The sequence below is a fragment of the Lissotriton helveticus genome, chromosome 1_2, assembly GCF_964261635.1.
Source record: "Lissotriton helveticus chromosome 1_2, aLisHel1.1, whole genome shotgun sequence".
NCBI lineage: Eukaryota > Metazoa > Chordata > Amphibia > Caudata > Salamandridae > Lissotriton > Lissotriton helveticus.
In genome coordinates this window covers 375,379,618-375,405,383 of record NC_136058.1, presented here as the reverse complement: position 1 = coordinate 375,405,383, position 25,766 = coordinate 375,379,618, and the positions used below count along the sequence as shown (strand labels likewise).

At 44.4% G+C, this 25,766-nt stretch overlaps 2 protein-coding genes across 5 annotated transcripts in view; one reads left to right on the top strand and one right to left on the bottom strand.

The window, feature by feature from the left end:
• Nucleotides 1–21,064, top strand: part of LOC144805963 (uncharacterized) — a 132,260-nt gene extending 111,196 nt beyond the window's left edge. For all 4 annotated transcript variants that reach the window (XM_078672447.1, XM_078672435.1, XM_078672429.1 and 1 more), the window contains exon 5: nucleotides 13,799–21,064. In XM_078672447.1, coding sequence (XP_078528573.1) covers nucleotides 14,126–16,066 — 1,941 coding nt within the window. In that variant the 5' untranslated portion in view covers nucleotides 13,799–14,125 and the 3' untranslated portion in view covers nucleotides 16,067–21,064. The remainder of the gene's footprint in view (nucleotides 1–13,798) is intronic.
• Nucleotides 1–24,768, bottom strand: part of LOC144805937 (NACHT, LRR and PYD domains-containing protein 3-like) — a 509,894-nt gene extending 485,126 nt beyond the window's left edge. Inside the window, exons 1-2 of the mRNA XM_078672409.1 lie at nucleotides 24,678–24,768; nucleotides 23,970–24,088 (exon numbers count right to left, since the gene is read on the bottom strand). The gene's annotated coding sequence lies outside the window, so the exon portion shown is untranslated. The remainder of the gene's footprint in view (nucleotides 1–23,969; nucleotides 24,089–24,677) is intronic.
• Nucleotides 24,769–25,766: the final 998 nt, after the last annotated feature.

Genomic DNA, 25,766 nt, shown 5'->3' with positions numbered 1-25,766 from the left:
AAGAAACGGCTCTGAAACACCCAATGCAACAACGTTAACATAAGGTCCATCCTGATCCACTGGAACTGATACCACTCCCTTGCTTTGTCTACGACTGTCCTAGCTAGTGGAGAAGTCAGAATTGTCGTTCTCAAAACAATAATCGTCATTGTAATACTGTGCAGACTGAGAATTCTGCTGATCAAAATAATTCATAGTATTCTGTGGGGGTAAGGAAGGCTGTCCTTGAGACGGCACACCTCATCCTCTACCCCTGGGTGCTGACTGAAAACCACCACAGCCTCGTGGCCCTGATAGTCCACCATTACGTTGCAATAAAAACGGACAACTATTCTTGAAATTACCTTCCTCTTTACAATAGGCACATTGATTAGGACCTAACAAAGCTCGTGGAACAAATGATGTAGGTTTCTGTAACAATCTCTGAAACTGTGGAGGCTGTTGCAATTGATTCTGAGCAGAACGAGGGGGATAAGCTTGTTGCAAAAGAACCTTCGTTTTCAACTCTTTAGACTTTTTCTCTGCTTTGTCCTTTTCTTCCTTATCCCTGTTCTCGTAATACTGAGCAGTAGCTAATATCTGGGCAGATGAAGAAACGGCCCATGAACTCTCGGAATCTTTCAATTTATGCGATAGCTCTGGAAGTAAATTAAACACAAATTTATCCACAAATAATCGATGTCCACCCTCCGTACTCATATCTTGACCACTATGGTCGATGAATGTTTCCCCGAAACGAGTAAAGAAATCAGAGACACTCTCATCTTTCTTCTGTTTACACACAGCTAACTTATCCCAATTAACTCGGAGGGCAGGCATCATAGTTTTCATTAAAGCTATTATTCTACCAGGCAATTCAGTGATCAAAGCATCAGTTTTAGCACCACCTACTTGTAGCGCATCTGCGGCAGCTAAAGCAACCTAAGTACCACCCAAAGCTTGATCATGATCTTCCTTATGAATCCAAGCCCATAATGCTTGAGGGACTACATTATCCATCAGTAAGTCAATATCTGCCAAATTCATAACGCACGCATCAACAGTGTGGGACAACTCTTTATAATACCCAGCAGGATTCTTACGAGGGTCCTGTAGAGACTGTTTAAGCGCTAGAACTTCAGATCTTTTCCAAGTATCATGTACCCATATACGCTGGAAATGAGCAGGGACACCTGGAACATTACCTACTTGCCCAACCGCATCTCTCCATATAGGAGGAACTTCTCACATAGGATAATGTTTCACTTTATGCCTTACCGCAGGATCGGGTTCAAGAGAAGCTTGAGAAAAAAAGGAAGACCTAAAAGCGATAAGTGTTCGAACGGCATCCTCGACATCGGAACCCACAATAAGACCCTTATCGAAGGTAGCCTGTATATCAGATAAACCCTGAGGAGGTAAATCCAAACCCATATCACCCCATCCTTTAATCAAGGTATTACACATAACATTAAAAACATATCTCTGCGTAGGCGCATTCCACTGAAGGAAAGTATCCAAGATATCATGAACATTATACAGTGGACCACTCATGATCCAATTGCGGGCGAGAGAATCTAACCTGATTCGTTCATCAGTATCTGGAATTTGACTGCGGGATTGTCTTCAGGACGAAGCCGGAGTCAAATTAAGAGACCCAAAGAAAGGCAACAAAAGACCGGAAACGGTATCAACTAATCGTTAACGAGCTGTAGGAGAATCAGACAGTAAAACTGGAGACATCGTGTTAAGCACAGCAGGAGAAGAACTATCAATAGTAAAAGAAACTGGCGGTGAAGGAGACTGAGGTACAGAAGTCGGTGGCAAAGGAAGCGGAGGCTGAATTACTGGAAGAGGCAATTGCGGAGGAACTGGAATAACTGGTTGGACAATAGGTTGCTGAACAATAGGTTGTAATGGAGGTGCATTAGCACCTAATACATAAGGTGGAGGTAATCGCAACAGATGAGACATGAAACAATCTTCATCAAGATCTTTACTTTTTGTGGGAGGAGGCAACACTGGATAACATCTATCTATTGCCATGCGATGCTGCCGTTCCGAAACGTCAATCATTTGATCAACTTGATTATTTTTAAACTGTTGAGCAGCCTGTAGGATCGTCATATCCTGTGTTTTCTTATCTTTTTTCGCTTGTTTAATTTCTTTCTGTTTGGCTTCCTTACGCCAGAGGCGGAAAGAGTCAAACATTGCCGGCCGGGCTTTTCTTTTAAACAAAATCGCTTCTAAATTGTCTAATATATCAGGCTCAAAGCTACCATTTTGTGGCCACTGCAGAACACCATCTTTCTTTGTATATCGAATCCATGTGTCATTAAAAATAATAGGACCAAGACCATGTTTGGAATAGAGCTCATAAGTGGGAGTTCCAACCGGAGGAATTGGACAAGAGTCCTCGAGCTGGGAATCCCTATTACAACTAAAACAACAAAATTTCCTAAACTTACTAAGTCCAGGCATTTCGTAATGAACTGGACTAATCTCAGACTTCAAGGGGTTTAAGACAATTATTACAGCACAAACGTACTTACCCCTCGGCTTCGACTAATGCATTTGTCGAATAAAAACCAAAACAAAAAGAGTGGGAGCTACCCACGTATACTTAACTAAGTATTTTCTCACGCCAACAGGTGTTCGTCTAATGTCTCGTGATACCAATCATCACCAGGGGGCCAAGGCAGGGCGACAGTCAGGGCAGCAGTCGTCTGCAGCCGTCAGAAAGGAGTAGCCGCGCTGAAAAAGACCTGCGGTCCACTTTCGACATACAGGGGTTGCTTGACGTGGTTCGCGAATACTCCAGAATTTTCTTGCAAGGCTCCTCACGGTCTTCGGGCTGAACCGCTACCACTGAAGTCGCCCCACGTTGGGATGCCAATTGGAGAACTGGGCCTTATGGGCCTAGCGGCGCAGGGCACACCTGATATCTCCGGGTTCACCTGCCTTATCAGACAGAGACACGAGACACTCTGTTCGGCGTGGAAAATCAGGTTTATTAGCTGCAGCTAAGCACAGTTATCCAAGAAGTACAGAAGTATATTCTAAGGAGACTGCCACTTCATTCCGTGGCGAACAGTCTTTTATACTATACACATTTACAATACTCACTCCCAAAACATACAGAACTGACAAATGGGGAAAGTTCGAAAACAAGCTATCGGGTATCTTGTATAAGCCCTTCTTTCAGACCCCGTGTTCTCCCCTCCCCTCAAGTTAATCAATGCTAGTGCATGTAATTCAATTTGCAGGTGGCAGGACGTATTTGCGAGCCTCAAAGGACAGTTGTGTAACAAGAGAATACACAGAAAGAATAGTGAAGGCCAGTTAAATAGGATAAGATAAAGGAAGAATGGTGAGACCCACACAGCCAACTAAGACAAGGATCAATCAGTCTAGACATGGATTAACTAACTCGGCCAGTCCCTGACATCGGTTTCTTAAACAAGGACAAAAGGGTTACTCTTTAACAGGAGAGGCGAGCAGCTGAAAAGGCAAAAACATCATGTTCGCGTGTCGCCTAAGTGAGGGCAACACAAAATGGCGGCTGTTAGAAAATGGCGGCTGACTACGAAGCAAAGTCGAAAATCACGGAACCTCAATACCACCAAAAGACTTTGTTCTCAAAAGTCACAAGTCACTGAACCCAGCCAGAACCAGTTTGGCGTGGTCCTGGAGCACTTTGTTTACAAGGCTGCTGTAACAGCCTAGGGGTACCCCACGGTTCTCCAGTCAAGAAGGGACATAATGCCATCTCCACCTCTCACCCATTATACCCTCTGCAGAAACCCGACACGGACATTGACATTTATGAGGAACACTGGCCCTTTAAGGACGGAACAGCCAGTGGGAGGAGCCACGGCAGGAGACGGAATCGTTTTATGCCGGAGAAGACGAGTCAGAGGTGTGCTTGTTCACCAGGAGGAAGGAGGCGAGAGCGGAGAGCGAAGACGGAGTGCGAGACGGAGCAGAGCGGAGTTTTGAGACTTGGGACGCGACGAGAGCTGGAGGCGGAGAACCGGACGAAGAAGACGAGACGCCAGGAGGCCACCGACACCACGAGCCGCCCAGCCATACACCCGCGGGAGGTGTATGGCTCAGCCAGGTACGGGACAAACTCAGGGGCTGGGTAAAACGTTAACCTACTAGGACCGAGCTACAACGAGCGACCCCCCCCCTTCTGTTCCAGGTGTACCTTTTCCCTGAGCACATTCTCCCCTTCACATCGGCTTTAGGATAATTGGTTGACACGTGTGTTTGGTCCTCACTCCCTTTCCCTTTGAACACGGTGAAGGCACCGGATAAGAAACTGATACGTGCTATCTTTTCTCCCACATACCCCACCTGAGCGGCAAGACGGAGACGGACGAGGCGGTTACGAGGAGAAGAGTAGACAGAGACCCGAAGACATCGTCATCAGAATCGGGGAGGAGGAAGACTGCAAGGAGTCGCTCGCCTAGGAAACAGACTCTAGTCAAGAAGAAAAGCTCAGACTCCTTGTATTCAAAAATAAACCCCACTAAAACGAAGATCAGTGTATTGCCTATTCTTCCCGCAACTGTAACAGTGGTGGAGAATGCGGGCATAGGCACCATCTGTGGAACAAAGATGGAAACGATAGTAAACCAGCTAGTAAAAGGTCAAGAACGGCTTGAGTGGGTGTTAGAACAACACTTGAACTCGGCACAAGCAGATAGAGAAGCCATCAAAAAAACCCTGGAAGAGAGAACGGGACAACCATGGACTGATCCCGTAGCTAGAGATGGAACCACGGAGAGAACAGTAACACATGGAACGCCCGCTGTTTCTTTACAAAAATACCGAACCGGAGAAGACCCGGATGCATTTTTGTTAAATTTTGAACGGGCCGCCCGAGCCTGTGGTTGGCCAGTGACCAAACGGCCGTTTTTTTGGGCACCCCTATTAGGAGGAGAAGCACAAGCCGCTTATCAAGTGGCTAATCCTACAGGTAACACTACATATGCGGAAATAAAAAGAATAATTCTTGATCATTTGGGATTGGACCCAGAAGCATACAGGATAAAATTTAGAAAAGAAAGGGGATCGGTAGGGGAAAATCCTAAGACATTGTTTGTCCGTCTTAAAATGGCCGCTGACAAATGGCTAACCCCCGCTACAAGCAGCAAGGAAGAAATACTCGACCGTATTTATTTAGAACAATTCTTAGAAGCCCTCCCATATGCCACCCAAAAATGGCTACGGCAACATCATAGTTTGACAACCGCCCAAGCAGTAGAAATGGCTTCATCTTTTTCGAGGGCTCAACCAAAAGGTTTTCCATTCGAACAGGAACGAGAAAAAAAATATATAATAATAGGAAGAACGGAAAAAATTGTTCCACGAGTTAGAGAGGCACCACGCCCTCGGACATGGAGAACTGACAACAATATCACTTCCGGACCACAATGTTTTGAATGTGGCCAATGGGGTCACATTGCGAGGATGTGCCCAAAAAAACGACACGAAGACGAACCGATGGAGGTCGGCTACCTCCCCAAGGCAGTACTGTTTTCAGCTGAACTCGGCGGCTCCTTTAGAGTAAGTGTTACTGCCAATGGGTTCCCTCTGTTGGCATTACTAGACTCGGGATGTCGCCAATCTGTGATCAAGTCATCATATGTAATCCAAAGCAATACATTACGAAAGGGGTGGTTAACATTAAATGCGTTCATGGTGATATCAGACCATACCCAATCGCTGACATTGTCATTGTCTCATCAGCAGGAACCTCACCCGAAGTAAGAGTAGGCGTGATGGACAGTTTACCGGAAGACCTAATAATAGGGACGGACAACCCTGGCTTCTTAAACATGTTCAAAGACAAATTGGAAAAACACGGTCAGGACAGAGAAGTTGAAGTAGACCAGGTGGTCCAGACCAAAGTACACTCCCTTAGTTTTGTGAAACTAACTCAGTATGCGAGTTCTCCCAAAAAGGGTTCAGCTAAGGCAGCAGGGTATGATCTTTGTAGCGCCTACGATTATGTGATACCAAGTAAAGAGAAAGCAGTGATACAAACAGACTTACAAATTGCCGTCCCCACAGGATCCTACGGCAGGATAGCCCCCCGGACAGGCTTAGCTGCAAAATATTTTATTGACGTAGGGGCAGGGGTTATAGATGAAGATTTCAGGGGTAACGTAGCCGTACTCCTCTTTAACTTTGGGCCTGACTCATTTAAGGTAACACGAGGGGATCGAATTGCCCAACTAATTTGTGAGAGAATAGCCTGTACGGAATTGAAGGAAGTGGAAAAGTTGGACGACACCGACCGGGGGTCTAGAGGGTTTGGATCCACTGGAGTACATACCGGGACGGTACATGCGGTTCTTCCTCATGACCCGTGGGTGATGGATAAGAGCTTCAAATTCGCCCAGATTAGTGACCCAACGCTCATGAATGCATGGGAACAGGCACACCAGAGGGAGGTGGGGTCAAAAAAATTTCCTGGCTTCATCATTAAGGATGACCTGTTATATAGGATAGGGTGTGATGGTGACCCTGCCCAACTTTTAGTACCGGTCGCATTCCGAGACCAGGTCCTTTTTTTTGCGCACAGTCACCTTGTTGCCGGCCACTCGGGCGCTGAAAAGACAACCCAGAACATCCTACGACAGTTTTTCTGGCCCGGAATTTATAAAGACGCCGAGTCATTCTGCCGACAATGTGATATTTGCCAGCGGATGAATATGGTTAGACCCCCCGCTGTGCCATTGCAACCCTTGCCGGTTATAGGAAAGCCTTTCGAGAGGGTCGGCATGGACCTGATTGGTCCTTTGCCGAAAACGAAAAAGGGGTTTCAACACATCTTGGTCGTGGTTGACTATGCCACGCGGTTTCCAGAAGCTTTTCCCTTGTCGGTTGCCAATTCTAAACAGGTTGGGGACAAAATGATCGAATTGTTTAGCATAGTCGGTTTCCCTAAGGAAATTCTGACCGACCAGGGCACACCATTCGTTTCTAAATTGATGAGAGAAATTTGTAGTACGTTGCACATCCACCAGATTCGGACCTCAGTCTACCACCCTCAGACGGACGGACTGGTGGAACGTTACAACCGTACTATTAAATCTACTCTCCGCAAAATGATGGAAGTTAGTGGCTCTGATTGGGACAGGATGCTTCCGCTTGCGTTATATGCAATTAGGATTCAAAAACAGAGTAGCTTGGGCGTATCGGCTTTTGAGTTATTGTACGGCCGCCAACCCCGCTCCTTACTAGAAATGACCAGGGATGCTTGGGTCAACGAACAAAATGAAGAGGTTACAGCAACACTGGATTACGCAACGGCTCTGAAATCCAATCTAGGTAAGGTGAGGGAGCTGGCGAGGGACCACCTTTTGGTTAGCCAAACCAACCAGAAACGTGCTTATGACAGGGGCAAGAAGTGGAGGCAACTTCAAGTGGGGGATTGGGCGTTGGTTCTTTTGCCATCTTCCACACACAAATTTAAGGCCGAGTGGATGGGCCCCTATAAAGTTGTGGAGGTCATTGGGCGCACTAGTTATAGACTACAAGTGGCTCCGAGCAAACTACAGTCCTATCACATTAATCTTTTAAAAAAATGGCTAGGGCCGCCTCCTGCCGAGATTCACGTGGCTGATGGAGCTGGGTCAGATAGCTCTACCATTGACCTCCTTGTGCATAATGAGGAATTGCAAGACCGACAACAGTCGGAACTGAGAATGACTCTGTGTACATTTCAAGATGTGTTCTCTAGCCGGCCGGGGAGGACCTCTATGGCGGAACATTGCATTGACACTCCTCCTGGCAAGAAGGTTAGGATTAAGCCCTACAGGGTCCCCGAAGCCAGAAGGGCGGCTATTAAACAGGAAGTGGAGGAAATGCTTCGCTTAGGAGTGATACGGCCATCGAAGAGCGACTGGTCCAGCCCCATTGTGATGGTACCGAAACCTGATGGCAGTAGAAGGTTTTGTATGGACTTTCGGGCACTAAATGAAATCTCGCTCTTCGATGCGTACCCCATTCCGAGGGTCGATGAATTAATTGAAAAGTTGGGAAATGCCAAATATATTTCAACCCTTGATTTAACTAAAGGGTATTGGCAGGTCCCCTTACGTCAGGAAGATATAAAAAAAACAGCATTCTCAACTGAGGAGGGCCATTTTGAATTTACTGTCTTGCCTTTTGGCCTACATGGGGCGCCGGCTACATTTCAGCGCTTAATGAACAAGGTATTGGCAGGCCTGACGGACTTTACATCGGCCTATCTGGACGATATTGTTATATATAGCCCAGATTGGCAATCTCACCTGCGACATCTGTCCACAGTGCTGAACACTCTGAGAAAGGCCGGCCTCACCGTAAATGCAAAAAAATGTAAATTGGCATTTCAAAAGGTCAAATACCTTGGCTATGTGTTGGGGCATGGTCTGATTGAGCCACAGATTGAAAAAGTGAGGGCCATTGCTGACACCCCGTTCCCAGCAACTAGGAGAGAGATGAGATCTTTTTTAGGGCTAGTGGGCTACTATAGAAGATTTATTCCGCAATTTGCTGATATTGCGGCCCCTCTTACTGATGCACTGAAGGACAAGGGCAAGTCATCTTCGCCGGTACTTCCTAATAACTTGATGCAGGAGGCCTTTCACACTCTAAAAACCATCATTACTTCAACACCAGTGTTGTCATCCCCTGATTTTTCTCGCCCTTTCTCGTTGCACACGGATGCTTCGGACTACGGGATTGGAGCAGTTCTTTCCCAGATAGGGTCCGATGGGCTAGACCACCCGATTCTATACGTGAGCAGGAAGCTTTTTCCCAGGGAGTTGAAGTATGCGACAATAGAAAAGGAATGCCTCGCGATCAAGTGGGCCGTTGAAAAACTGGCGTACTACCTCGAGGGACGACGGTTTAATCTATACACCGATCATGCTCCTCTGCTATGGATGGCCCGAAATAAATCTAAAAACGACAGGGTTCTGCGATGGTTTTTGTCGCTTCAACCTTATACTTTTTCTGTCCACCACCGGAGGGGTTGTGAAAATGTGGGAGCCGACTTTCTGTCACGTCACCCACTCACCGATCGTGAGTGTCCGGAGGGGGAGGTATGTAACAGCCTAGGGGTACCCCACGGTTCTCCAGTCAAGAAGGGACATAATGCCATCTCCACCTCTCACCCATTATACCCTCTGCAGAAACCCGACACGGACATTGACATTTATGAGGAACACTGGCCCTTTAAGGACGGATGGAACAGCCAGTGGGAGGAGCCACGGCAGGAGACGGAATCGTTTTATGCCGGAGAAGACGAGTCAGAGGTGTGCTTGTTCACCAGGAGGAAGGAGGCGAGAGCGGAGAGCGAAGACGGAGTGCGAGACGGAGCAGAGCGGAGTTTTGAGACTTGGGACGCGACGAGAGCTGGAGGCGGAGAACCGGACGAAGAAGACGAGACGCCAGGAGGCCACCGACACCACGAGCCGCCCAGCCATACACCCGCGGGAGGTGTATGGCTCAGCCAGGTACGGGACAAACTCAGGGGCTGGGTAAAACGTTAACCTACTAGGACCGAGCTACAACGAGCGACCCCCCCCCCTTCTGTTCCAGGTGTACCTTTTCCCTGAGCACATTCTCCCCTTCACATCGGCTTTAGGATAATTGGTTGACACGTGTGTTTGGTCCTCACTCCCTTTCCCTTTGAACACGGTGAAGGCACCGGATAAGAAACTGATACGTGCTATCTTTTCTCCCACATACCCCACCTGAGCGGCAAGACGGAGACGGACGAGGCGGTTACGAGGAGAAGAGTAGACAGAGACCCGAAGACATCGTCATCAGAATCGGGGAGGAGGAAGACTGCAAGGAGTCGCTCGCCTAGGAAACAGACTCTAGTCAAGAAGAAAAGCTCAGACTCCTTGTATTCAAAAATAAACCCCACTAAAACGAAGATCAGTGTATTGCCTATTCTTCCCGCAACTGTAACAGCTGCATCCTGCCTTTGAGGAAGAGGGGCCTGCCATCAGACGCACAGTGGGAGGTGGAGCCATCATTCACCTTGCCGGGCACAGCCCCGCTCAGATCAAAGGATCACCCCTCCCCATACTCCAACTGCAGATCTCTCTATTCAACCCACGTCTGGCTCAGCTTGCCCTGTCTCTCCAAAACCAGACATGCAATTCACATCAGGCAGGCACCTAGAACACAGAAATGGCAACTTTTAAAAGTGGCATTTCTCACATAGTCATAATAAATCTGCGCACACCATTGCGCAGCATTTACTATTTACTTTGGCTTTCTTTTTACCACAGGCCAGACATGCGCTGCTTTAGCTGAAACTGCATGTGTTTTTTTAAGCAACACGGCCGCCCCCATAACACAGGCGCCTGCTTTTAATCACTTTAACCCGGCACTATCTCTTGTCTGTTTCAAACCTCCCCCAAGTAAAATGGATTTAGAAAGGATTAGCGAATTGTCGTGTGAATTCCAGGTAGCACATAATCCTGTGCTAATGGACTGCAGCTGACAACAGCACATCTGTGTTACATGTCATCTGCACTAAGCCACCTGACGGGTTGTTTTCAAATGCAAAAAGAACTGTTTATGGACAGAATGCAGAACAATGTCATACATTCTCCCCAGTATAGATATCTGGGCCTAAATCCATAGTTTTTTTGCTCACCATGCCATTCCAGTTTGAATCAGCCATATGCTAATCAGTCTTGACCCTGTGCCTCATGGGAACAGTCCAGCCCGAACTGCCAGGCCAGGTCGTCCCTGGACTGGAAACAAGCATCCTAGGACCGGTTTCGGGGTTTCGCCCCTCATCAGCCAGGATAGCTTGATTCCAGTGGTATGGAGAGCATGGGACCCACGTCTGGGCATACCCGTCCCACTTGGGGTGACAAATGCAAAAAGAACTGATGATGGATGAAATGCAGAACAATGTCATACATTCACCCCAGTACAGAGATCTGGGCCTAAATCCATAGTTTTTTTTCTCACCATGCCATTCCGGCCAGTCCAGCCCGAACTGCCGGGCATGGCAGTTCGGGCTGGACTGTTCCCACAAGGAACAGGGTCAAGACTGATTTGCATATGGTTGGGTCCAAACTGGGGTGGTGTGGTGAGCAAAAGAATGATGGATTAAACCCAGATACTTGTGACTGGGGGTGAACGTTTGCATTGTCCAGCATTCCGTCCATCAGTTGTTTCTTTTGCATATGTCACCCTAAGTGGGAAGGGTATGCCCAGACGTGGGTCCCGTGCTCACTACACCACTGGATTCAAGCTAGCCTGGATGGTGAAGGGTGATGCCCTGAAACCGGTCCCAGGATGCTTGTTTCCAGTTCAAAGAGGGCCGGGCTTGGCAGCTCGGGCTGGGCTGTTCCCACAAGGAACATGGTCAAGACTGATTTGCATATGGCTGGGTCCAAACGGCAGTGGTGTGGTGAACAAAAGAATGTTGGATTAAACCCAAATCCTTGTGACTGGGGGTGAATGTTTGCATTGTCCAGCATTCTGTCCATCAATTGTTTCTTTTGCATGGGTTGTTTTCAAAAGCCTGTTTTATTAACAAAACCACCACCATCAAAACCACCAATACCACTGCCACCAATCCCACTACCACCATCAATACCACCACCACCACCACCAATATCACCACCACCGAGACCATCACCAATATTACTACCACCACCAATGCTTCACCTCCAATACCACCACCACCAATACCACCAAATCACCACCATTGCCATCACCACCGATGCCGGCACCACCAATACCAATACCTTAGCTACTCTCGCTCACTGGTAATAGCAGGGCCACTGTCCGAGGCCGGAGCTGCAGTTGAGGCCATCTCTCCCTCCCTCCCTCCCTCCTTGCTTGCCATAAAGCACAGCCCGCCCTGCATCAGGAGGTGAAGCCAGGGCCCTACCACAGCTGGAGTGTTTTTCGTTAGGCCAAAGATAGCAATGATATTACGCAATGCCACACTGCACACTCAAATCACATAAAGGGCAAGAAATAGGCCCCTCACCCCCTGCTCTTCCTCCTGAGCTCAACAGTCTAATCAGAGTGAAAGGTGTTGGAGCGCTTTGTTAGTGTTTATAGCTCAGATCATATGTAACTCTCACTTCACACTTTGTGTCTGTGTAATTTACAACACTTGCGCATCTTCTTCACAGCATTATTTAAGACGTAAGATGGTCTCTTCCTCTGATATTTACAATCTAACAAGCGGTCGACAAGGCCCGTTATTGCAGTGTAATAGGTCTTGCATTTGCGAGAGTTTAAGCTATCAGTATTGTAAATGAAAATGCATTTTATTTATGTTTTAAAACCCAAAACATCAATAAAAGGCATTGTCATGTACAATGCCAATAGCTCAAATTCACGTGAATGCAATACCTATTGCATTGCAAATGGTTGTTTGTAATATCTGAGAGTTCACTAGTTTATATTGACATTATTGTTAGGGCTGTATTTTGGCTGAGAATCCTGATGTTGCAATTCATTATGTAAATATGATTTTTGAAATCTGTACTTTTCTTGCCATCATATGTGGTCTATTTTATTACTTTATCAATTCTTTAATGTTCAGCACTAATTTGCTGTTACTAGTATAAACCTGATAGATAATTAGTTGATTTTCCATTTGTCATTCAGTAATTAGAATGGTCAGATGACATGTATATTAGATAGCATCTCCGTATTTAAGATGCCACCATGTTGCCAATTTCTGTCATAAGAGAGAGACGCTCTTGCAAACTAATGGCAAATGTGTTTATATTTACGGTATTAAACATACTCAGTGGTACATCAGATGACAACCCTCTGCCCTTCTACAAACATACCGTGATTTTGGGGCCACCTTCTTTCATCATGTTACACAAAAGCCATAGCATGCAGGAGTCTAATTTCTTACACATACTGATACAACACCCAGAATTTGCTTACTAGTTTTTTCCCTTCATTCTCTTGTGGTGTGCTGGATGAAAAGCACTGAAAACTAAATAGTCAGTGTGTAGATATCAGTCATTTGCAAAACAACAATTGATGAACAGAATGCATAACAATGTCATACATTCACCCCAGTACAGAGATATGGGCTTAAATTCATCGTTTTTTTGCTCACCACACCACCCCAATTCAGACATGGCCATATGCAAATCAGCCTTGACCCTGTGCCTCATGGGAACAGTCCAGCCCGAACTGCCAAGCCATGTCTTCCTTGGACCAGAATCAAGCATCCTAGGACCAGTTTCTGGCTATCAGCCGTCTTCAGCCAGGATAGCTTGACTCCAGTGGTGTGGAGAGCACGGGACTCACGTCTGAGCATACCCGTCCCACTCGGGGTGACAAATGCAAAGTCCAGGGAGGACCTGGCTTGGCAGTTCGGGCTGGACTGTTCCCATGGGGCACAGGGTCAAGACTGATTTGCATATGGCTGGGTTCAAACTGGAATGGCATGGTGAGCAAAAAAACGATGGATTTAGGCCCAGATCTCTGCACTGGGGTGAATGTATGACATTGTTCTGCATTCTGTCCATCACCTGTTGTTTTTTTGTTGTTGCAGATATCAGTCATTTGAACATGGAAAGGGGCATGGTACAATTACTCAATCAGTCACAAGTATGTGTAGATTCAGTTCTTTTCACTCCAAAGACCTATTTCTCTGCAGAGTCTGAGATCTTTTTGGTCGCCATATAAACCAAAACATACAATGACCTGCATGACTATAACCAGAGCTGTTAATGGTTCATTCTTCTCGTATGCGGTGTCTAGTGCATAGAAAGTTATTGACCTCTCTTATTTTTGTCAATAGGTTGTCTGGCACAAAAAGAAGAAAGCAAAGAAGATGCTTCTGCTGAATGTGGTCAAAGATTTGTATATTGGAAATAGATTTGTGAAAGAGAAACCCTTGAGACCTTAATTTATTTTAGAATAGGTGACATAGTGAGTTAGAAACAAGGAATCCGATTTTGGAAGTTAGATTTGAGAGTATAAGAAAAATTGGTGGATGTAAAACTGTGTTCTTGTCAGTCAAACAAATGGACACATTAGAAACCAATTTCAGGTAACAAATGAATATCCCAACCATAAAAACAAAAGTGACAAATATTAATGTTTTAAGTGAGCACCATGAATGTAAATGTCTTTAGGAGTAAGTAGCTCAAATAGATGTATCAACGCTTCATTTGTAAGGCATACTGATTCGGTAAGGAGGAACAAATGTGTGATCTCTGAGGCTATACTGAGAATTATTTCTTCCTTGTCATGTGTAGACAATAATCAACTTGTAGACAGTAATAACATGGATAAATCTGATCAGTTTTCTGAATGTTTGAGAAAGTTCACATGTAAAGAAAATCTTACTATCCATCAGAGAATGCATACAGGAGAAAAGCCTTATCAGTGCACTGAATGCAATAAATGCTTCAGTCAGAAGGCAAATCTAATTCGTCATGGGAGAGTACATTCTGGAGAGAAACCTTATTGCTGCACTGAGTGCTGTAAAACGTTCAGTAGAAAGGAATACCTCATTATCCATCTTAGAACACACACAGGAGAAAAACCATATGCATGCACAGAATGTGAAAAAAGGTGCAGTGGATCACAGGCGCTCAAAAGCCATCTGAGAACACATACAGGAGAGAAACCTCATCAATGCAGTGAATGCGGTAAATGCTTCAGTCAGAAGGCCCATCTAATTTGTCATGAGAGAATTCATTCTGGAGAGAAACCTTATTGCTGCACTGAGTGCTGGAAAACATTTATTCAAAAGGGAGAGCTCACGGTCCATCTGAGAACACATACTGGAGAAAAACCATATGCATGCACAGAATGTGGAAAAATCTACAGTAGATCGGGTGCTCTCAAAATACATCTGAGAACACATACAGAAGAGAAACCTTATCAATGCACTGAATGCGGTAAATGCTTCAGGTGGAAGGCACATCAAATTTATCATCAGAGAATACATCATGGAGAGAAACCGTATTGCTGCACCGAGTGCTGGAAAACATTTAGTCATAAGGGAGATCTCATTGTTCATCTGAAAACCCACACAGGAGAAAAGCCATATGCATGTACAGAATGTGGAAAAAGGTACAGTGGATCAAGGGCGCTCAAAAGACATCAAACAACATATACAGGAGAGAAACCTCATCAATGCACTGAATGCGGTAAACGCTTCAGTCAGAAGGCAAATCTAATTTGTCATGAGAGAATACATTCTGGAGAGAAACCTTATTGCTGCACTGAGTGCTGGAAAACGTTTAGTAGAAAGGACTATCTCAATGTCCATCTGAGAACACACACAGGAGAAAAACCATATGCATGCACGGAATGTGGAAAAAGGTGCAGTAGAGCACAGGCGCTCAAAATACACCTGAGAACACACACAGGAGAAAAACCATATGCATGTACAGAATGTGGAAAAAGGTACTGTGGATTGGGTGGGCTCAAAATACATCTGAGAACACATACAGAAGAGAAACCTTATCAATGCACTGAATGCGGTAAATGCTTCATTCAGAAGAGTATTCTGGTTCTTCACATCAGAACACACACTCGAGAGGCGTCTTATGAGTGTGATGAATGTTCAAAAAAATTCCTACATAAAGGAAGTCTCATTAACCATCAGAGGATACATACTGGAGAGAAACTTTATCGGTGCACTGAATGTGGGAAAAGCTTCAGTCAAAAGATTGATCTTTGGCGCCACCAAGGTACACATACAGGAGAGAAACGTTATGCATGCACTGAATGTGACAAACGATTTGCTTATAGGTGCTCACTTGTTGTTCATTGGAAATCGCATTCCGGAGAGAAACGTTATCAATGCTCTAAATGTGGGAAACACTTCATTCAGAAATCACATCTAATTATACATGACAGGTTGCATACTGGAGAGAAACCTTATCACTGCCCTGAGTGTTCAAAAACCTTTCGTCACAAGGGAACACTCAATGTCCATCTGAGAACACATACAGGAGAGAAACCATATGCATGCACTGAATGTACAAAAAGGTACAGTGCATTCCGTGCACTCAAAATCCATTATAGAACGCATACAGGAGAAAAACCTTAATGCACTGACTGGAAAAATCTCTGCTGACAAGGTGTATCTTATCAGCCGCAAGAGAATGCATTTAGGTGAGAAGGTGTATCACTGCACCAAATGTGAAAAAAATATTCCTTCACAAGGGAACTCTTATGCGCCACCAGCGAATACTTACTGGAGATAAACATCATCATTACACTCAGTGTCAGAAAAGCTTCAGGGACAGGACATTATTTTTGAGCATGTGAGAACACACAGGTGAGAAACCTTATGTTAGCCCTGAATGTGGGAAAATCTTCAGCCACAAAAGATATCTCATTAGGCACCATAGAGCACATACAGGCGAAAAACATTACCAGAGCACTGAATGTGGAAAAAGCTTCCTTTATAAAATACAGCTCAGTACTCACCAGAGAACACATACTGGAGAGAAACCTTACCTGTGCATTGAATGCCAAAGATGCGTCATTCATAAGGGGTCTGTTATTAATCATCAGACAGCACAAACAGGCGAGACTCCTTATCAGTGCAAAGGATGTGGGAAAAGCTCCTGCCAGGTGACACATCTCATTATTCATGAGAGACCTCACACGGCTGAGAAACCTTACGAATGCACAGACTGGTGAGCAATTCAGACAAAAGAGTTATCTTATTATATAATGCAGTAACACATTCTGGCGAGAAACCCTATAAATGCAATGCAATGAATGCGTAAAAAAATTAAGTGAAAAGAAAAATCTCATTTGTCATTAGAAAAAAACATGCATAATTAAAGAACTTGACTGAGCATGATGCCAATTGAAAAGCTTAATTACTACACACAAAAACAGAGAGGAGTAAAGTAGTAAATGAAATCCCATTCAAAAGAGCTTTTACAGTGAAGTGGATTATATTATGAGTGGCAGTAACCTCACTGTGGTGTCCCGGTGCTATAGACCATTTAGAACCACAACAAAGTGAAACAGTCCCTGCATTAGAAAATAGCCAGGGTTTGAACAGTTTCTAAAATTAAGGGTGGTTTGCCATTTTTTGCAAAAAAGGTGGGTCCAAGCAAAGAGCAAAAGAGGACAAGCATCATGCTGTGAGGTCTGAAAAAGTTATGCCTCTTGAGTGGTCTTCTTAATGCATGGAACACAGAGCAGATGGACCAAGCCACATCAAGGTGGTTTACAGGGAACATATTTATGGTATCTTGGAGACAAAGACCAAAAACTAACAGCTGTATTTTGGATCATCTGCTGCTGGCATAAACGATAGGCAGGAAGGCCAAAATACATAGCATTATCATATTCCATGCACAAAGGTGTGAAAGCCTAGATTATGGATTTGTCACAAGCCAGAAGACGAAGACGGGTGGTCTTTAACAATCTTGCAAAACCAAGAAGAGATGGAAGAGTGCTTTATGACTTGTGGTTTGAATGCTTGTGATCATAAATATCCCTAGGTTTCTAAAAAAAATCTAAATTGTCTGAATAGAATAGCAAAAGGAGCCACATAGATGTTAACGTGTGTGGCTGAGGGAAGACACCTCAAATATTCTAGTGTTTGCAAAGCTGATCCTACTGTATTTGAATGCATCCAATATTCCATTCTCAACTGCTTTTACATGAAAAACTGATACGATTAGGTTTGAAACATGAAAGATAGTTTCTAAGCTCTAGTAAAGTCTGGCGTGTAAGCTGTTAATAAAAGCTATGTTATTTGTGTTGCACAATATGCAGCCAGTGTTGTTGATAGTAACATTATGTCCTGTTTGAATAACAATGAAACTATGCTTGTTCATTTCTCAAAGCTTGCATACAAGAACTTGTTAGTAAATGGCCAATGAAGCAAGATTATTCCTTCTTGTGATGAAAAGGTGTAGTTTATAACCACAATGAACAGGTGCCTAACTCACAGGTACTAGATAACTAGCCTTTACTTGAAAGAGTTACATTTTGTGATTATCACTAAATGTGTACTGTTTCTCACTGTAAATATCCCCGCTGTTTTTTGTCTCGGAGACCCCTTCAGTTCACAAGTGTTATTTGAGTTTTAGATACCGTGGACTTGCCGAAGATATCAGGTATCAGAGTGCTTTACATGAGGACCAGTTTTGTTACAGATTGACACATTCATTTTTGTTAGGCACAGGGAGATTACATGATTTGCCCAGAACAACAGGATGTTGTGTGTCGCTGCAGAGACTGAAACCTGTATCCTCAGCTTCAAGGTTGACCGCTCTAGCCGTACGGCTACATCCTGGTTGTTACACTCATCATATAATTGTGTTTTAGCAATGAGAAACGTTCACAGTTGACTAAAGCTGCATTTAAGTGTACAGGCTATTTCTTCCTCTAACGTTACAATAATATTGGAATCTTTGAATAAGATTGTATACATTTGTTTCCTAATATGAAAAAAAAACGTTGTAAAGCAAATCAGGTCCTTTAAGGGGGACCTAATGGAGATAGAATTGATACTGTATATAGTTACAACTATCTAGGGGTATGATATGAGCAGAAAGCTGCTCCAAAAACTCAAAACTCTGCATTGTTTTTGCAACACAGTCTTAGGAAACTAAGCAGATATTCTAAAAGTAGAGGCAATATTGACAATTATGATCTATAGATGTTTAGAGACAGGACAAACCTGGTTCTGAAGGATATTATGGGCACATCTCTAACACATTTTATCCTTCCAAAGTCTTGTCCTAGTATTCATTGTAAGTTAGAGTTTGGCCTTTTTAAGATAGGACTGTTGGATGATTCCCTTGTTATCACCTATTGCTATAACCTTTATGCCGCCCCATTGGGCTCTTCTAAATCTAATCTATGGGAGCAAAATAGCAAACCAGCACCTGCATGCTCCGATTACTTCTACCTAGAATTGGTTAAGCTGGAAGGAGGGTTCTTCACAGGTGCAATAAGAAGAGTTCTTCTGGCAGTATGTTCAGAACACAGATAATTATGAAGTTGAAAAGGGAGGAAGCTTTACATCAGATAAACAACTGCTGTGAAACATTCGGTCATTTATGAGCTTCCACATGTTTTGTGTTATCTATTTCTGATTTTCATTTTAGTTCATCAAGTGAATCAAGTGGGATATCTTCATCCATCCCAATCCGGGTTTCGAGCACACTATTCCACTGAGTCCGCTCTCCTCAGGGTGACGGAGAGGCTTCGGCACGGTATCGATCGCGGGGAGACCTTTGCACTCATCCTTTTGGATCTGAGTGCAGCGTTCGATACCGTGTCTCATTCCATCCTTCTTGACTCTCTCCGCTCCCTTGGTGTTGCTGGATCTGCGCTGGCCTGGATTACCTCCTTTTTAGGTGAGCGCACCTTCCAGGTGTTCTCGACAGAAGCTGAATCTGCTGTCTACTCATCGGCATACGGCATCCCCCAGGGGTCGATTCTCAGCCCTTTGCTGTTTAATATCTATATCAGACCCCTTGCTACCATCGTGGAGGACGCCGGGTTAACAATCTATTCGTATGCCGACGACACGCAGATCGTGTTCTCTCTTTCCAGCAGTGAGGGCCATGAGATCTCGGCCTTGAAATCTGGCCTGTCACGCGCTGCTACTTGGATGCACGACCATCTGCTCAAGCTCAACGGTGACAAGACCGAGGTGGTTATCCTGGGCAAGAATAAAGATCTGTGGGGCCCCCCGACATTGGCCCAGTGACATGGGTCCTCTGCCGCAGCCAGCCCCCGTTGCCCGTAACCTAGGCTTTCTCATAGACGATAGGCTCTCTATGAGACAGCAGGTAACAAAGGTCGCTGCTATCTGTTTTTCCACTCTAAGATGGTTGCAAAAGATCTTGTGGATGCTGCCTTGTTCTACGCGGAGAACTGTTGTCCAGGCTCTGGTAATTTCTCATATCGATTATGGGAATGTGCTTTACCTTGGAGCCGATAAGGCCACTATAAATAAACTTCAAGTGGTGCAAAATTCGGCAGCCCGTCTACTGTGTAATGTACCTCGGAGATCTTCTGCAGTTCAGGCTTTGTGTGACCTTCATTGGCTTAAAGTCCCGAACCGTGTAAAATTTAAAACCTTATGCCTCCTTTTTAAAATCGGGCAGGGTTCTGCCCCTAAATATCTGCAGAACCTGGTTCAAGACTATAAGCCTGGTCGGATTTTAAGATCTTCCACTAGTGGCGACTTCTCTGTTCCAAGAATTAAACTGGCTAAAATGGGCGGCCGCTCATTTTCTTATCTTGGACGAGGAATGCCCTCCCGACGGTTTTGAAAGCTGAGACTGATCTTCTTTCTTTCCGTAAAAAACTGAAGACCCTTTTGTTTAATTAAATCCCTGCACAGCCAGTTTTGTCTAGGCCTTCTGCTTGTCTCTTTCTTCTATCTATCCCTGGCGCCGGGAAACCCATTGAGGGTAGCTGTGCGCAATACAAGTTCAAATAAATAAAAATAAATAAAATAAAACTCTAACTGCCATTGTTGTAGGGTGCATGGGTCTTCTGTGGAATCGGTTTTACATGTTTTATGCGTTAGCCCAGATTTTTAAAGGGAATGTGTAAATTATTGAAACCTTGTTCCTTTGAATACATACTATAGTTAAAAAATAAGGCATCATTGTCTAGCAGGAACAAATGTGGTGCTAATTTGTATTGTGACTAAATTTTGTACATTGCATTTTGCTACAGTTAAACTTTATGTAATCGAGGAAACATTCCTTACTTTGTGACCTAAATAAGTACTAAGTCTTTATTTAAGATGGGCACTTTTAAGTACAGGGTTGGAATGAAGGAGGCCAATGAGCTTGACTAATATATTTACTTTCTGGTTTGAGGGCATCACTGGCCACAATCGTTATTAGATCTTCCTTTGGAGACTCCGTAGTACAAGATTCTGATATGATACCTGCATCATACATTATGGTGAACGTGCAGGTTTTTATTCTTCAGACAGTTATATATAGGGTAATGTGTGACCAGTTTTAACAATGTTTATATCAATGGTGACAGGTAATGGCAATATGTTTTCAAGATAAATGTCATATTGTATTGTTTTTAGCCAATATTAAAGACTTATTTAACTCAACTGTGTACACCACCTTATTTCTTATTTCAGGAGGCAGCCTTCAAAATCCAAACGATTATTTGGTATCATAATAAACATATAGCAGTCATGTAATGCTTACTTTTTAATGTAGCTTAATTGGTTCTAGTCACTATCTCAGTGACTGGCGAATGGCCCTCGAGATAAAATGGCATCTAGGTTGAAATGAAAGGTGTGACACTTAATCAGTTTCTACTGGACCCCGGATTTGATACACCAAGTCTTTTCAATGGACACCATATTGCAGAGGGTTTGCTATCAAGGTTTTCTAAGAGTCAGTGCGGTGCCTCTTGTTTGGTCATCTTCCTTGCTGCTCTAGCAAGAATCTCAATTTTTGTAACATTTGTCGTGTTCCATCCTTACTAAAAGCGAAAGGTGTTTTGTACAAGTCCCATTAGGACGTCTAAACTTGTATGTATTTGGAAAGCGTTCTATCACCCATGAGGGTATCCTGGTGCTGAGCAGGTTTGTGTGCCTAACTTTGCCTCTAGAATTTTGTTTAGATGATAAGCCATGTCTTCAGCTTCTTGCAGAATTCAAGAAGAGAGGAGGAGGCTCTGATCTGGAGTTGGCCATTCCATGCTTTAGGAGCAATGTATGTGAATGCTCGTCCTCCTGATTTGATCTGTGTATGAATTGTATGTGTATGAGTAAGAGTCCTGCGGAGTAGAGGTGTCTTGGTGGTTGGTGGAAGGAGATGTGACTGTTAACATAAGTGGGGCCTGAGCTCTGTGGTGCCATGAATGTGTGTGTATGGAGTTTAAATTGAGTGCATTTGTCTATCTGGACCCAGTGTAGTTCCCTGAGGAGTGGTGTGATGTGAGTTCTGTGTGGGAGGTTGTGCATGAGACTGGCTGCTGATTTCTGGATGGTTTGTAGTCTCCTAGTCCAAATTGATGATGACTAGGTCATAAATGATAGGTTTTCTAGTGTTGCTTGAGAACCATTTGAAAGTCTTCCTCAGCATCTTCAGGGTGTGGAAGCTGGATGCACCCACTGTGTTGAATTGTGCAGTCATGTCCGGTTTGCTGGTGATTATTCTGAGGTTCCTGGCATTGGTTCTGGGTGTGGATCACAGTTTGGCCAGTCACCAGTTGAAGTCTCACAGAGCGGTGTTCTTGCTGAAGATCACTACTTCTGTCTTGTGGAAGTTGAGCTTGACACAGTTGGCATTCATCCACTTCGGTCATGAAGAAGGTGAACTTAATTCTTGTGTTGGGGGTCTTGTCCAAGAGGGAAAGTATGAGTTGTGTGTCTTCTTGGTGACGATTTGTTGTTGTGTACTTGGATGATGTTGGCCAGAGGGATCATGTATGCGTTGAGGAAGGTAAAGCTGAGCGATGAACGTTGAGGCATACCGTAGGTAAATTTGCGGGCTTCCAAGGAGTAATGTGCCAGGCTGAAAACTTGTGTTATATGTGTTAAGAAGGAGCAGATCCACCAGAGCACGAGCCCTTTGATGCCAATCTCGTGCATCTTGCTAGAACCAAAAGAATTGTGAGACTGGTCTTGTTCCTGAGTCCTAAAGCAGTTGTTAATGGTCAACAACTTGAGACATCAATTGGAAATGCAGGTTCACACAGGATCTGCATTTAACAGTTTCAGACACCCAAGAAACAGATGGTTCAGCACAACTTAGAGGTTGTGACAGATGCACAGCAGTCACGCTGCTATACAGCACGGCTCAAACATAATGACAAAGCCAACAGCTCTCACACAGGCCAATGCTTGTTACAAAAGTCTTAGAGTACTCTTTTCAGGGGCTATGTGTTTGCATAAAACTAAATCCTGGAATGCACACAGTTTTAGATATTGCCCCTGGAGGCCTCCAAGCAATGAATGTCGAACTTCAAATTAGGAGTTGTTTAAAGTTTTTTTTTCTCCAAAGGAGCCACAACTAGTTGTTTTTTAGGTCTCGCCTACGCAGCACGCATACGCTGCCTATGAGTAAGACCTTTAGCCGTCGGTTTTCTTTTTGAGGCAAAAACGTGCACGCGTTGCATTGCTTTGAATGCAACGCGTGCACGTTTGGCGATTCCCTTGTGGGAGCAAGCTTTGGTAACATATGGTTGTTGATTCCGCAAGGGATTCGCTCTCTCGCACTCCCCCTACACCTCCCACTTGTTTATTATTGTAAGCGGCCACTCCCCTTCCTGTTTGCGATGCTCGCCGGGGCCCTTGTCTTTCAGCATGTTTACTCTTCTTTGTGTTTACATTCTTCCCTCAGTGGCACGCTGCTCCTACTTTGCAATAATGGTGGCGTACAAGGATACATTCGAGCCTCGCGTACCTGCTTGTTGTGGCTCGCTCCTCAGCTGTTCCCGTGCTGTAGGAGGCGCCAGCCTCCCTCGTGGTTTCCTGGTGAGCAGCAGACTTCCTGGGTCCTCGGCGAGGCTCAACCACTGTTCTGCTCCTGCTACAGCCAGCTTTTCCTTCATTACTGCTCACGTTGCTGGCTCCGTCTCATGCCTGCAACCCACCTCGCAGGCATGGCATCAAAGCGATGCAGAACTTGGAAACACCTCCAAGGCAGCCGCACTCATCGCATAGAGAGATGCGGGGGACAGCAGCATGCTGAAGAAACTTAAGCAACACTTTCTGGCGGCCAGTGATTGAGGACTGCTTCCAGCTTAGCGCCCGTCTTCTTCAGGAAGTGGTGCAAGGAAATAGGAAATCTGTACCTCATCCTGAGGCAGGCATTGCTGAGCTGGACGCTTCTCGCTGTATGCACCTTTTAACAACTGAATGCAGCAGAAATTGTACGTTCGCAGAGCGCAGTCAATTCACTGCGTGGTCGCATTTGTTATTTACATATATGATAAAGAAATGTATTGTACATATTAACTGGCAACATAACAATGCTTACTTCAACATAGCGAGAAATGCAGTATGTTCAACGTCGGGTATGCTAATGTCATTGTTGTCCTCCGCCAGCTCTCCATAAACCATTGCATGGAATATAGAACTCCCAACAGCTAAAACATACTATAGAGAAAGTAAAAGGCCGTTTAGTCCACCATTCAGAAAGAAGCACCTTTAGTAAAGACACACATTGTCTATTATGTCCGTTTTTAACAAGAAGCAAACTGCAAAAGCTAATCCACATCGAGCAAAAACAATCAAGAGAGCACACTGTACACAATGCTAGACTTCCATTTAACGGTATTGTAAAACAAAGTTCACTTCTACGTAGTCTCTTAGGGGTCAGATATAAAGCACGCGTCATCCCCCACAAGGTTTGTCTGCAGTTGGAACAGTAGCAACCGTTAACCAGGACATCAAGCATCTCTACACAAGTCAAGATTCCCTTTTTTTATTAAATGTATATAGTCAGTGGCCATGTTGTTGATATTTAAAAAAAGGCCAGCAAAGAGCTGGAAACGGTGTTTGCAAAGATCAGTTTAGTAGTCTGCTTGTGTGCACCTTCTACTAACACATCAACCAAGCCAAGAAGCGACTGTGCATTCAGAAAGGTCACTGATTGCAGCGCAGATGCCGTAGGATTTCTTAAATGCACCAGGAACATTCACATTACATATACCAACGAGGAAATGTTGGTGGAACTGTTGCTTACTTTGTGCCTTTGCAGCCGCTGAGTCCCGCCTGGTGCCCCCACCAGAAAATGAAAATCGCCCATCAATTAATTATTGAACATCACTGCATTTCTAGAAACAAAGGGAACGTGTTATTTAAGAATGCACTACTACGATGCGTCACGCTTACTGTAGCTTGCTAAAAAGTTTAAAGTAATTTTAAATAAATACAATCGATTACAAGAAAAACAAGCATTGGCATACTCAATAGGTCTCGCTTTTGGGACCTTATAAGTATTTAGTTATGCAGCCCAATATCCTTACTGCAACAACATTAACTGTTGCATGGCTAAACACTTATAAGGTCCCAAAGGCGAGACCTATTGGCTATGCCAATGCTTGTTTTAATAAAGCGAGGTGAATAAACCACAAATGTCCTGTTAGTTTAATGTGCTAACTTGTTAGAGCTGACATTTTCAATGTATTTAAATTGACCTGACTCTTATCTTGGGAGACCAATCAGCCTTTATCCCCAACAGGTCAATGAGACACAATATACAAAGGTTATTTAATGCTATTGCACTTGCTCCTAGGTTAGAATTCTCATAAGCTATTCTTCATATTGACCTTCTAAAATCTCTTGATTCTGTAAACTGGCCTTATCTGTTAACCCTTAAGAAGAGAATGGGCAGGGAATGTGGAAAAGTAAATTTTGCCATGTTCTGTGTCCCTACGCCTCATCCATCATATGTTATGTGTGCATGACCAATATGCATATGTTATTCCCCATGTCTGATTAATGACGCAATTACAGTTGTGTCCACCTTTAGTATGCTAGTTTCCAGTCCTCGTGAATACTACGAATATCAGGCCTATGTAAAGTTATGTTGCCACGTTTCCCAGTGTGCACGATATTCCATTATAAAGTCCCCGTTTCCAGGCCTCAACAGGGCCCGGACCACAGATTCAGCTCCTGTCTCCTGAAAGCCTCGCTGAGGAGCGATACAGCCCCCACCTGTATCCTCGACCCTTCACTTACTTCCTGCCTCGCAGTGCCCGGTGCAGCTTGGTTCTGCCTCTGAGTCTGCCAAAAGTATGTTATAGTTCCAGCTATCAGTTCAGTCCTCCTC